Source organism: Hypanus sabinus, chromosome 5, assembly GCF_030144855.1.
Source record: "Hypanus sabinus isolate sHypSab1 chromosome 5, sHypSab1.hap1, whole genome shotgun sequence".
In the NCBI taxonomy this organism is placed as follows: domain Eukaryota; kingdom Metazoa; phylum Chordata; class Chondrichthyes; order Myliobatiformes; family Dasyatidae; genus Hypanus; species Hypanus sabinus.
The window spans coordinates 152,137,269-152,152,311 of record NC_082710.1 but is presented as its reverse complement, the minus strand read 5'-3'; the positions used below and the strand labels follow the sequence as shown (position 1 = coordinate 152,152,311).

Below are 15,043 nucleotides of genomic sequence, written 5' to 3'. Positions count from 1 at the left end.
ACATTTACATTACACGCTGCATCCGCAAAGGAAACAGCATTATTAAGGACCCCATGCACCCCTCATACTATCTCATCTCCCTCCTGCCATCTGGGAAAAGGCTCCGAAGCATTTCGTTCTCACGACCAGACTATGTAACAGTTTCTTCCCCCAAGCTATCAGACTCCTCAATACCTGAAGCCTGGACTGACACCTTGCCCTATTGTCCTGTTTGTTATTTATTGTAATGCCTGCATTGTTTTTGTGCACTTAATGCAATGCATCACTTCTGCAGCCAATTGGTTTTAGAAGTCACATCATTAATTTGCTGTCCTAGCTATATATAAACTTGTGTGTAGTCAAAGAGTTTAAATTGATTGCAGTAAAAATATGCCTGTATCTGGAAGGACTCCACTTGGAGCTCTGTGTTCCATTCTGGTCACCTCACTACAGAAAGCATGTGGATATTATAGAAAGAGTGAAGAGGAGATTTACAAGGATGTTGACTGGATTGGAGGGCGTACCTTATGAGAATAGGTTGAATGTAGTTGGCCCTTTCTCCTTGGAGTTATGGAGGATGAGAGGTGACTTGATAAAGGTGTACAAGATGTAGAGGGACATTGTTTGTATGGATAGCCAGAGGTTTTTTTTTCCCCTAGGACTGAAATAGCTAACAAGAGGGGGCATAGTTTTAAGGTGTTTGGAAATGGGTACCGGGGAATGTCAGGGTAAGTTTTTCCACACAGACAGTAGTCATATGTGGAAAGCACTGTCAGCAGCGGTAGTGGAGGTGGATACAATAGGGTCTATTAAGAGCCCCTTAGATAGGTACATTGAGCTTAGTAAAATAGAAGGCTATGTGCTAGGGTAATTCTAGGCAATCTCTAAATTAGGTTACATAGTCAGCACAACATTGTGGGCTGAAGGGCCTGTTATGTGCTGTAAATTTCTATGTTCTATGTTCAGCTACTAGAGAGTCAGTATCCTGGCAAACTCTGCACCATGAAGACAGATTAACGCTCCAAGCAACTCCACAAAAAGGATACTGAAAAGCACAAGCCAGGAGATTGATTCAAGAAAATTTCCCAAATCTGTTGGAGTACAGTTAAGTCATCATCAAGAATTTGGCACAGCAGTAAATCTGTCTAGAGCAGGACATCCTCAAAAAATCAGCGCTCGTGCAAAAGGGGGAAAAGTGAGGAAGACATCCAAGCTCTGGAGTTGTTGCAAGATTCAGTGCCTGAGATGGGAGAGCCTGCACATACATCAACAGTTGCCCTCAACTGTACTTCACCAGTCACAGCTTTATAGGAGAGTGGCCCAAGGGAAAGCCACAATGAGGGGAAGAAACTCACATGAAATCTTGGCTACAGTTTGCCAGAAGGCATATGTAAGACTCTGAAGTCAGCCAGAAAAACAGTTTCTATGCTTTGATGAAAGCAAAATTGAGCTTTTTGGCCATCAGATTAAATACTATGTTTAACATAGCAAATGCTGTAACAGAACTGTGACTTGGGAAAAGATTTTTTTCCCAGCAAAACAATAACCCAAAACATAAAGCCAAAGCTACACAGGAGTAGCTCAGAAACCATGAACTGCAGTGGCCAAACCTGTCCAGATCTCAATCCAATTGGAAAATTTGTGGCTGAACTTGGTGGCTGTTCACTCATGATCCCCATGTAATCTGACAGAGCTTGAGTATTTTGTTAAGGATGGGGAAAAATTGCAGTGTCCATATGTATAAAGCTGATACACCGATCCACACAGAATCAAAGCAGTAATTGGTGCCAAAGGTGCATCTGCTAAATACTGACTTAAAGAGTGTAAATAATTATAGAATCAATTATTTAATGTTTAATAATTGCAATACATTTAGACCAACTTGTAGAAATTTGTTTCACTTTCACAGGAAAGTCTTTTCTGTTGTTCAGTGTGGGGGGGGGGGGCGGGTAAAAAAGCCAAATTAAATCCACTGTGATTCAATTCTATAAAACAAGAAAACTTCCAAGGGGTGTGAATACCCTTTATAGGCACTATATGTATATGTGTGTGTATATATGTATATGCATGTATATATATATATATAATTTATGTATCTCAGGTTTTTCTGTTTATCATATATTTTGTACTGCTGTCATATAGTTATCAAATTTCACAACATAAATTCTGATTCTGATGTTTTTATTGGGTAATTATAGACTACTCCTATTAGGGTTATTGCTACTTTCCTGTTTCTGCTTTGCACCTACATTGAGACTCTCCATTCTATAATGTTCCGATATATGACCTCTTGCACTGTGACTGCAAGGACAATGTAAACTGTGGAGCAGCTGCTAATTTTTCTTCTGTGCATGTTGCAGACTTTCAAACTCAATATTAGATTCTCAATTTTTAGATAGTTTACTTTCTCTGCCTGTATCCAAATTGGCCATTCCTACTGAAAGTTATTGACCTGTACAAGTCCTATACAGCAGCATGGAACACTTGGGGAATAGTGATCACAATATGATCGAGTTCATTCTGGATTTTATTTTTTTTCTCTCTCAAATTTCAATGTGTCAGTATCCCAGTGGAATAAAGGAAATTACAATGGCATGAGAGGGGAACTGACCGAAGTTGACTGGAAAGGGACATTTGCAGGAAAGACAGCAGAGCAGCAATGACTGGAATTTCTGTGGAAAAATGATGGAAGTGCAAGACAGATATATTCCAAATAAAAGAAGAAATTTCAAAGGGGAAGAAGGACAACCCTATCGCTGACAGGTGAAGTCAGAGCCGAAGTAAAAGCAAGACTGATAGTCAACAAAGATGTTAAGAACTTTTTTAACTATATAAAGGGTAAAAGAGAATTGAGGGAAGATTTAAGCCCAATACAAAATGACACTGGAGCTATTGTAATGAGAGATACAAAGATGGCAGAGGAACTGAATGCATATTTTACATCAGTCTTCACAATGGAAGACATCCCGTAGTATACTGGACATTCAAGAGTGTCAGGGAACTGAAGTCTGTGCAGTGAAAATTATGGCTAAGAATGTGCTCAGGGAACTTAATGGGAGGGTGGTTGAACCTCTTAGATCTGGTAGAATGTTCCCTTGGGTTCCAAAGGAAGTAGCTGAAGAGAATGTGGAGGCATTTAATGAAGATCTTTCAAGATGTGATGGATTCTGGCATTGTACAAGATGACTGGAAAATTGCAAATTTTAACATTTGCTGTTTAACAAGGGTGGCAGGCAGCAGAAATGAAACTATATACCTGCTAGCCTGACATCAGTGGTTGGGAAGTGTTGGAATCGATTGTTAGGGCTGAGATTATGGAGTACCTGGAGGATATACTGACACTGGAGAGGGTTCAGAGAAGATTCACAGGAATGATTCCAGGAGTGAAAGGGTTACTGTATGAGGAACATCTGGCAGCTCTTGGGCTGTATTCCCTGGAGTTCAGGAGAATGAGGGGGGATCTCATAGAAACATTCCAAATGTTAAAAGGCCTGAACAGATTAAACATAGCAAAGTTATTTCCTATGGTAGGAGATGCTAGGACAAGAGGGCATGACTTCAGGATTGGAGGATGTCCTTTTAGAACTGAGATGCAGAGAAATTACTGCAGTCAAAGGGTGGTAAATCTGTGGGATTTGTTTCCATGTGCGGCTTTGGAGGTCAAGTCATTGGGTGTATTTAAGGCAGAGATAAATAGATTCTTGATTAGCCAGGGCATCAAAGGGAATGGAGTGAAGGCAGGGGAGTGGGGATGACTGGAAGAATTGGATCTGTCCATGACTGAATGGTGGAGCAGACTCGATGTGCCAAATGACCTACCTCTGATCCTCTATCTTATGGGCTTTACAATTCTGGTTCCTTTATTTCTCTTGCTCTCACTCTCTCAAACCCCGTGAATGAGTGACCTCCTCTATAACTTTGCCCAATCAATGGATTAATGCAGGAAGTTAAAGAGATTGGAGTAGATTAATGGAAGACTTTGATATCTTTTTCCAAAGAGGAAGCTGTTTTCACTCTATCCTGTAATCTCTCCTCTTCCTCTCTTACAACTGAAAACTATTTTCTTCTTCTCTGTTTTGGTAAAAGCTTTGCAGTCTGAAAAGTTAAAATTGTTTCCATTTTCATCAATTCTGCATGATTCATTAAGTTCTCAAGTATTTTCAGATTTCTTGTGGAAGATTGAATCTTGGTTACAGGAAATGAGACTGGCTCTACCTGCTGTGCTACAGTGTCACTCCACTGTGTATCAGACACTGTACTTTTTTCTAAGTATGACATGGTGGAATTGTTTATTTTTTAATTCCTTTGATATTTTTTCTTTGCATGAAACATCCAACATAGAAATAGAACAGGTAATCATGTCTCAGTTCCAGAGGCCTGGATTTAAGGATGCAAAAATATAGGAGCAGGTGTCATCCATTTGGTCATCAAACCATTTAGTGTCATTATGGCTGATCTGCCCAAATCCTTAACTAGGCTTCTTTGCCAGTTTCCTAAGAATCTCAATTACTCCATATTTCAGCAATGCAACCTCATTTGTTTTTCATGTATTAAGAGGCCTAGCTTCCACAAATGTCAGGCACAGAGAGTGCCTGAGATTGATCACCTTCTGTGAATAGAAATACTTATACACTTTGCTTGTAAATAATCTTCCCCTTTGCTTGTAAAGTTGTTCCATCCCTTCCCCCCCAACCAATGCAAATACTCTCCAAAATGTTTCTATTTTCCAATCATGCACTTCATTTAACAACTTGTCATTTATTTACTATAGTCAATTACATGCGCCTAGTGAAAGCATTTTATGTGCTGACTGTTTGGAGATTTTATTTTCTGCCTGAAATCATGTCTGTTTTGATGGTGTGCTATCACTTCCTGTATATGACAAAGATGAGTTGATTGAGATAAAAACAAAATGCTGGCAGAGCTCAGCAGGCCAGACAGCATCTATGGGAGGAGGTAGTGATGACGTTTCAGGCTGAGGAGACATGATAGAGGTGTCATCACTACCTCGTCCCATAGATGCTGTCTGGCCTGCTGAGTTCTGCCAGCATTTTGTGTTTTTATTTATTTCCAGCATCTGCAGATTCACTTGTGTTGCCTTTGAGTTGATTGAGATGTTATTTACTTGTTGATTTATGTTTTACTTATTGAGATATAGAACATAGAACATTTGAAAAGAACAGCACATTACAGGCCCTTCAGCCCACAATGTTGTGCTGACCCTCAAACCCTGTCTCCCATATAAACCCCCCACCTTAAATTCCTCCATGTACCTGGCTAGTAGACTCTTAAACTCCACTAGTGTATCTGCCTCCACCACTGACTCAGGCAGTGCATTCCACGCACCAACCACTCCCTGAGTTAAAAAAAAATACCTTCCTCTAATATTCCCCTTGAACTTCCCTCCCCTTACTTTAAAGCCATGTCCTCTTGTACTGAGCAGTGGTGCCCTGGGGAGGAGGTGCTGGCTATCCACTCTGTCTATTCCTTTTAATATCTTGTACACATTTATCATGTCTACTAACATCCTCCTTCTCTCCAAAGAGTAAAGCCCGAGCTTCCTTAATCTCTGATCATAATCCATACTCTCTAAACCAGGCAGCATCCTGGTAAATCTCTTCTGTACCTATTCCAATGCTTCGACATCCTTCCCATAGTGAGGCGACCAGAACTGGACACAATACTTCAAGTGTGGCCTAACTAGAGTTTTGTAGAGCTGCATCATTACATCACGTCTCTTAAACTCCATCCCTGGACTTACGTAAGCTAACACTCCATAAGCTTTCCTAAATACCCTATCTACCTGTGAGGCAACTTTCAGGGATCTGTGGACATGTACCCCCAGATCCCTCTGCCCCTCCACACTGCCAAGTATCCTGCCATTTACTTTGTACTCTGCCTTGGAGTTTGTCCTTCCAAAGTGTACCACCTCACACTTCTCCAGGTTGAACTCCACCTGCCATTTCTCAGTCCACTTCTGCATCCTATCAATGTCTCCCTGCAATCTTCGACAATCCTCTACACTATCTACAATACCACCAACCGTTGTGTTATTTGCAAACTTGCCAACCTACCCTTCTACCCCCACATCCAGGTTGTTAATAAAAATCAGAAAAAGTAGAGGTCCCAGAACAGATCCTTGTGGGACACCACTAGTCACAACCCTCCAATCTGAATGTACTCCCTCCACCATGACCCTCTGCCTTCTGCAGGCAAGCCAATTCTGAATACACCTGGCCAAACTTCCTTGGATCCCATGCCTTCTGACCTTCTGAATAAGCCTACCATGTGGAACCTTGTCAAATGCCTTACTAAAATCCATGTAGATCACATCCACTGCACTATCCTCACCTATAGTGCAGAACAGGCCCTGCCAGCCCTTCAAGCCACACCACCCAGCAATTACCCCCCCCCCCATTTAATCCTAGGCTAATCATGGGACTATTTACAATGACCAATTAATCTATACCTAACCAGTAGGTCTTTGGACTGTGGGAAGAAACCCATGTGGTCACAGGGAGAATGTGCAAATTCTTTACAGGCAGCAACGGGAATTGAGCCCAGGTTGTTTGCACTGTTAAGCACTGCTACCATGCTGGTTGTTGCATGTTGTTAATAATGTATATGAATATGGGAGAAGAATTAAGGACTGATTGGATGATGGAAATGAAAGAGGAGAAATGGGATTAATGGGAATGGATGCTTGATGGTCGCAGTACAAATCCTACTGAAGTTAAAAATAACCAACATTTTGCAGCTGTACATTGATAAGATGCAGACTGTGCTGAGAAGTGGTAGATGGAATTCAACATGGAAAAGTATGAGGCGATGCACTTTGAAAGGACAGACTTGAATGCAGACTACAGGGTTAATGGCAGGACTTTTCACTTGTTGAAGCAACAGAGGAATCTTGGAATCTACAACCATAGATCACCCAAATTCACCATGGAATTTGATGGGGTGTATATGAAGACATGTAGTTTGCTGGTCTTAATTGGTTGAGGAACTGATTTCAAACAGGATATTTACTAGGATGCTGCCTGGATTACAGATAATGTCTCATGAAAAATGTTGTTTGATCTTTTCACTTTGGAGCAAGGGAGAATGAAAGGTGTCTTGATGGAATGACAGAGTGGGAAACCAGCCCCTTTTTCCTAGGGGGTAATTGTTAATATGGGTGCTTATAATTTTAAGATGATTGGAGGAAAGTATAGTGAGGAGGTCAGAGGTAGTTTTTTTTTACACTGGGAGCAGTGGGTGCATTGTATGTGTTGCCAGAAACTGCAGTAGATACAGATGCATTTGGGTCATTTAAGATGCTTATAGGCACAAAAAGACAAATCGAGGGCTATATTGGTGAGAACAATTAGATTGATCTTGGGTAGATTAAAATATTAAAGTAACATTATGGACAAAGGGGCATATACTGTATACTATTTTTCTGTGTTCTATGTTCTATCATGTAATTGTTCCTGAGGTTTTTCTTGATGCCCACAAGGGCAATTACTGGTTTCTGAAATGCAGCATGTTTGGATTTTATCCGATGGCCATCAGTGTGAGCTGGTTCTAGAATCGGCAACATGTCTCTGAGACAAAATCTACTGGAGTATTACCAAATGAAGATGGAACATATCAACTGCGGTCTGTCCTTGATTTTGAACCATCTGATGGCAAAGAGTATTCCTGCCATATTAATCATAGCAGCATGCCGGATGGGAAGACAGTCATCTGGGGTAAGGACATTCAAATTTGTGCAGATGGAGTAAGTTTTGGAACTATTAATAACAGATTGTCATTATCATTTCCTGTTTCCTTTTAATCCCTCAGATTGCATCCTGTATTCTAATTCCTTTGAACCTTGTTTATAATAATATATTGTGTAGTCTTCCATGTTGCTGATGAATGAAAGCAAAAACTGTAGCAATTTATAAATCCCATCTTCTAATATTCATTTCTGTGTAAATTTCTGTCCATTGCTTTACACATAATTTACATTTATATTTATACATCCAACATTGATACCACAAATGCAACTTGTTCCAGTTGTTACTAACTTGAAATTGAAAAAAATATTATAAAATGTATTGAACCAAGTATGCTGTGAGAATGGAGAGAGAAGCCCTGTTATATTTTGTATTGGGGTTTTAATTAAATGTTAGAAAATAAACAGTCTTTAATCAACTAATTTAGCCACTGAAGGGTAATTGACTTGTGTATGTATGAAGCCCTGAATAAAATGTTCAACTGGATTGTTAAGTGGCTAATAATATTTTTATCACAAATGCTGGGTATGACCATGCCCAAAAATTGGTAATCTGCCTGCCTTTTCATATAAAATGCCATGGCCATTAAACATTGCCCACAGTCAGACTCTTGCATTAATCATGGTGCAAAACCTCAATTAGATTAAATGTTTAAAGCTGTGGTTATCTTACCCAGTCAGTGACCAATAACTTACACCTGATGTGCAAAAGCTTCTCTACTGTCTCCACGGTTCAAGCAGCACAAATCAGGAGGCCTGAATTTTACTGTGTGTGTGAAGCCACAAACTTGTTGCTTCCACATATGTAGTGTGCATTGTCTGTAAAATACACTGTTGTTATGTGCCTAGGCTACACTAGCAAATATATGAGTAGTACAACCAAGAATAAAGAAGGCATAGAATGTAGCATGTTACAGTAGAGTACAGGCCCTACAGCACATGATGCTGTGCCCATTTTTAACCTACTCCATGATCAACCTTGCCCTTCCGTCCAACATAACCCCTTATTTTCCTATCACATGTACCTATCTAGGAGATCTACTATTATCCTAAATGTATCTACGTCTAGCACCACTCATGACAGCATATTCCATGTAATCAACAGTTCTTTTATAAATATCACAAAGAGCACGGACCCTAAAACAGATTCTTGCAGGAAATCATTGGTCACCAAACTCTGAACAGAATATGCTTCATCTATAGTGATCTATTGCCTTCTAATGGCAAGCCAATTTTTTATCCAAGCAGACAAGCTTCCCTGTATCCCATGACTCCTGATTTTCTGAACAAACCTACAATTTGGAACCTTATCAAATGCCTTACTAAAATCCATATGTATCCTGTCTACTGCCCTGCCTTCTCAATGTGCTTTGTCACATTTTCAAAAAAGTTCAATCAATTTTGTGAGGCAAGACCTGCTCCACGTAAACCAGTGTGTCCCTAAATACTCATCCGATATCTCAGAATATTTTCCAAAGATCTGTCCACAACAGATATCAAACTCACTAGTCTATAATTTCCAGGGTTATCTGTACTCGCGTTCTTGAACAAAATAATGTTTGTCAAGCTTCAGTCATCTAGTAATATTATGGCATCCAGTGAGGATGCAAAGAACATCACAAAAGCATTCATCTCCTCCTTCATTTCCCACAGTAGTGTATAATGCCATCCAGCCCCAGGGACTGATCTATCCCAATGTTCTTCAGACGTTCCAGTGATTTCTCTTAATATGAATATGGTCAGATATATCATCATGTCCTTGCACTGCTCTGACAATCAAGTTGCCTCTCACTGGTGAATGCAAAGCAAAAAATTCATTAAAAACCTCCTGCACAAAAATACATTGATCATAATTTATACATATTTGTAAGGAGAAATGCAATAAAACAAATAAAAACGAAGTCCATGTCAGCACAACATGCTGAAAATTCATTCTAATTTTACATCTTAATTTTTGCATTTTATTATGAAGTTGATTTTATTTTACTTCAACTTGCCAAAATGCACCATATCTACTGTATTACTTTAACACATTGTTTCAGACCCAGATTCCTTTCAAACTGTTCACGAAATTGAGTTTCTGATAATTGTTCTTCAAATGATACTTCCATATCGAGCAGTTAATGGATCCTCTCAGATTATAAACACCTAACCCTTTGCTGTCTGCTTCATGCTTTGTTCTGCAATGAAATGTTCACAAAGACCTGTTCTGCAAAGTCTATGGAGTATAGAAGTTACCCTCTGGTGCTGCTGCAACTTATTTTCTTCTACTTATCTATGTAATACTATTTTTCTATTACAGTCTTGTTTTTATCCACCGCTTTGTTTGATTGCCTGAAAGGAAGCCAAACAGAGTTTCATTATATATATATATATCTATAATGACAATAAAAATCAATTCAATTCAATTTATAAAATAATGCACTGTATACATAGCTCAAGGGAATGCCAGGCTTGTAAAACAACATATAACCTACATATTTGGAACAATGCCATATCTGCAAAGCTTATCAGTATATTAGTATAATTGCAAAACTGTATTATTTTTCAGAAGACAGTGGGAAGAAAGGCAGACACATCGGGCTGATTACTGCAGTTGTAATTATATTGCTGATTGCTACCATTGTAGGAATTTATTGCTGGAAAAAGAAGAGGTAAGATGAAATTGCTAATTAATATATTGCCTTTGAATAAAATGAACAATCCTGAGTAGAATAAGGGAGTAGATGGTGAGACCCTGTTAGTGAAATGCCCAATCTGCACACTGCTATCATGCAGCCTTTGTACTGTTTGTATATTTTTCCCGTAATCAGATATTTGAAAGCTATTTATGTAGAGGTAGAGTTTTAGAAAATAATGCAGAATATTAATATATTTAAAGGATCGTTGGATATGAAAATGATATAAAATGGATGTCTGGAGGTTTTGTAGGAGGAATGAGCTGTATTGATGTAGAGTAGATTTTCATATTTATATTGTGTTCTAGGACCCATACTGTTCTGCACAATTCTAGAGACATAATGAATTAATTTGCATGATATCCCAAAAGTATTTTTGAAACTACATAATTCTGTAAAGAAAGGTGCATGAAACAAATTGCTGTGGGAATGCTGAGTTAGGTGGCATCTGTGGAGGCAAAGTGGTGGTTCACATTTAGTATAATTTAGTTCACATTTACAGTCAAGACACTAATTCAGTGCTAAGAGTGTAAAGATGGAATATTGAGGTTTACTACTGAACTATCTATGCTGGAAAGGTGTGCTTGTTAGGGAATGTACAGTAAAGGTTTACCCTATTGGTTACTGGTATTCTAGATTGTGCTGAGGAGATTCCAAAGGAAGTTGTTGGACATGGACTGTCTCAGTTATGAGGACAGACTGAACTTCATTTTGCTTGGAGGATAGGGGATGGATGGATGGATGGATGGATGGATGTACAAACTTATAAGGCTCAAAGACAAAGCAAATATTATGAGCCCATTACCATCAGAGGTATCCAAGACCACAAATGATATCTACATGGTAGATGGATAGAGGACACATGTTTCTCTGCTGAAGGTCTATGACACCATTAGAACAGGGAATTTGGACTTGTACTCTACATCTGGACTGACAAGGTGCTCCACCAGACTGCCTCTTGCATGCTCTTACCAAAAGGTTTCACAGCAGGACGATTAGCTTAAAATAGTCGCTGGTTAACATAACAGAATAAGTGCTGGAGACTTGCATACTTTTCAGAAGTTTGTGGTTTTGTTTAGAGGATGCTTACTGTACAAATAGAGAGGGCCCAATGTTATAATTTAAGAAGGAAAATTACAGTAAAGTATTACCATAAAGATACCAACTGATTTTATGAATACATAAGTAAGTTTAGGGTTTTGTTTTCAGTAGGAATTCCATTTGACATAAATCTGAATTCTGTGCTGATAAGGATGTTGCCAATCACAGTGAAAGTCAAATAAAAGTGTTTTTACTTATGAATGATACCAGTTTGTCAGAGGATTCAAAAAAGCCTTGCAGAATCTGAATGTTTATTATCACTTGCACATATTGTGAAATTTGTCATTTTGCAGGTACGGTGCTGTGTAAGACATGAGCCTTTAAATGCAAAAGCAAGTACTACAAGAGACAAACAATGAGGCAGCATTCATAGCTTTGTGGACCATTCATACATCTGGTGGGATGTAGAAGCTTTTCCTTAAATTTTGAGTGTGAGTCTTCAGGCTATTGCACCTCCTTTCAGTGATAATAATATGAATAGAGCAAGTCTGGGTGGTGAGTTTCCTTAATGATAGATCATAATCAGAATAACAATTTTATCACCAGCATACAATGTGAAATTTGTTAACTTAGCAGCAGCAGCTCAATGCAATACATATTCTAGTAGAGAGAGAAAAAATAATTAATAAAATAAAACATAAATAAACAAGTAAATCATAAATATATATATATATATATATATAGAGAATAAATTTTAAAGTATCTGCAAAAGCAGAAATGCTGTGTATTTAAAAAGAAGTGTAGTGTCCATAGCCTCAATGTCCATATAGGAATTGGATGGCAGAGGGGAAGAAGCTATCGCTGAGTGTGTGCCATCAGGCTTCTGTGTCTCTACCTGATAGTAAAATGCATAAAGGGCATGTCCTGGGTGCTGCAGGTCCTTAATAATGGAAACTGCCTTTCTCAGACACCACTCCCTAAAGATGTCCTGGGTACTTTGTAGACTAGTGTCCAAGATGGAGCTGACTAGATTTACAACCTTCTGCACCTTCTTCTGGTCCTGTGCAGTAACCCTTCCATACCAGTTAGTGATGCAGCCTGTCAGAATGCTCTCCATGGTGCAACTATAGAAGTTTTTGAGTGTACTTGTGGACATGTCAAATTTGTTCAAACTCCTAATAAAGTATAGCTGCTGTCGGCTTCTTTATAACTACATCACTATGTTGGGACCAGGTTAAACCCTCAGATCTTGACACCCAAGAACTTGAAGCTGCTCACTCTCTTCACTTCTGATCCCTTTGAGGACTGGTATGTGCTCTTTCGTCTTACTGACTTTGAATGTCAGGTTGTTGCTGTGGCACCATTCTACTAGTTGGCATATCTCACTCCTGTACACCCTCTTGTTACCACCTGAGATCCTACCAAAAATGGTTCTATAATTAGCAAATTTATAGATGGTATTTGAGCTATGCCTAGACACAGTCATGTGTATACTGAGAGTAGAGCAGTGGGCTAAGCACACACCCCTGTGGTGTGCCAGTGTTGATCGCCAGTGAGGAGGATCACCCGGTGTGCTATCCATTATAAATGTGCAGTAAGTTACACAAGGTTTTAGCAGCATGGCAAAACTCTTCAGATTGCCAATGAGCTGGAGCTGCTGCATGCTTTCTTCAAGACGGCATCAATATATTCAGTGAAGGATAGATCCACTAAGATATTGACACTGAGGAGCTGTTGCTCACCCTTTCCATCAATGAAAGGGTGATGTAAGGGCTAGAGTATATGTACCTGACTTTCACTTTCTGAAGTCTGCAATCAGTTCTTTGGTCTTTCTGTTGCTGATTGAGAGGATGTTGCAAAACCACTCAACTAGACAATCCATCTCACTCCTCTGTCTCCTTGTTTCTAACTGAGATTCTCCACAATAGTGCCATGACCAGTAATTGCATATTATCTATGTCTGATTATATTGTCAGGAAGTAACTTTCATAGAAAGATCTGCAGTGTTGAGCCAAATCATTCTTTCTCAGCACAAGGATCTATAGAGCAGATTTCAGATTTAAGTTTATTAATTACTTGTACATAGAGCATAGTCTGATATGCCTGAATTCCTTTGAAATTTATCACACCACTCTGAAGTATTTTCGTGTTCCAAAGTGCAAGATAGTCTCTTTAATTTTATCATTTATTTTAGAATATAAAAGCAAGGATGTAATCTTGAGACTATAAAACACTGGTGAGGCCTCAGCTGCAGCACTGTTTGCAGTTTCGGACCCTATTATCTTGGAAAGGATGTGCTGAAACTGGATTAAATGAAAATGATTCAAGGAATAAATGGTTTGTCATATGAAGAGCATTGATGGATTGGGACCTCTATTCACTGGAATTTAGAATAATGAGGGGTGACCTAATCAAAAACTGAATGAGGAAAAGCCTTGATAGCATGGATATGGAAAGACTGTTTCCTGTGGTGGGAGTGATTAAGACCAGATGAAACTGCCTCAAAGTGGAGAGGTGTCCTTTTAGAATGGAGATGAGGAGGGAATTCTTTCGCCAGACTGCTGAATGTGTTGAATTTGTTGCCACAGGTGCTGTTGAGACCAAGGCATTATGTATATTTGAGACAGATGCTGAGTGGTCAGGGCATGAAGGGTTATGGGAGAAGGCTGGAGATTGGGGCTGAGAGAAAAATGGATTGGCCATGATGAATCGGTGGAGCAGACTCAATGGGCCAAATGCCTAATTCTGTTCCTATATCTTACAGTCTTACCATAGTATCAAAGGGTGTTGAGAATCAGCATACAGGATAGAGAGATTGAAAACTTGGCTGAGTGATGTAATAACAACAACCTCACATTCAATGTCACTAAGACCAAGGCACTGATTGTGGACTCCAGGAGAGGGAAACAAGAGGTCCATGAACCAGTAATCATTGGAAGATCAGTAACTTTAAATTCCGGGTTGTTACTATCTCAGATGATCTGCCCTGGACCTATCATATAACTATTATTGTCAAGAAAGGACAACAGCACTTGTACATCCATAGGAGTCTGTGGAGGTTTGGAATGTCATTGGTAAACTTGTATAGATGTGTGGTGGAAAGTGTGCTGATTGGCTGTGTTATGACCCTGTCTGGGAGCACAAATGCTCTTGAGCAGAATATCCTACAAAAGGTAATGGATTTGGCCCAGTACATCATGGATATATACCTCCCTACCATTCAGCATAACTGCATGAAACATTACCATGGAAAAACAGCATCCATTGTCAATGATTCTCGCCTTGCAAGTCATGCTCTTTTCTTGTTGCTCCCATCAGGTAGAAGATACAGGTGCCTCAGCACACGTACCACCCAGGTTCAAGAACAGTTACTTACCTCAACCACCAGGCTCTTGAACAAAAGTGGATAACTACACTCATTTAAGGACACTGTTACTTTGTTATATTGATGGAGGTTATATTGTTATTTCATGTTTTGTTATATATTGCTATTCATTCATATCTGCATTTGCACAGTTTAGACCATAAGATATAGGAGCAGCAGTTGGCCATTCAGCCCATTGAGTCTGCTACACCACTGAAT

At 39.3% G+C, this 15,043-nt stretch overlaps 1 protein-coding gene across 1 annotated transcript in view; it reads left to right on the top strand.

Moving 5' to 3' along the window:
• The window catches only part of LOC132394788 (major histocompatibility complex class I-related gene protein-like), a 31,024-nt gene extending 16,966 nt beyond the window's left edge, over nt 1-14,058 (top strand). Inside the window, 3 exon segments of the mRNA XM_059971195.1 lie at nt 7,446-7,712; nt 10,293-10,395; nt 14,049-14,058. Coding sequence (XP_059827178.1) covers nt 7,446-7,712; nt 10,293-10,395; nt 14,049-14,058 — 380 coding nt within the window.
• Nucleotides 14,059-15,043: the final 985 nt, after the last annotated feature.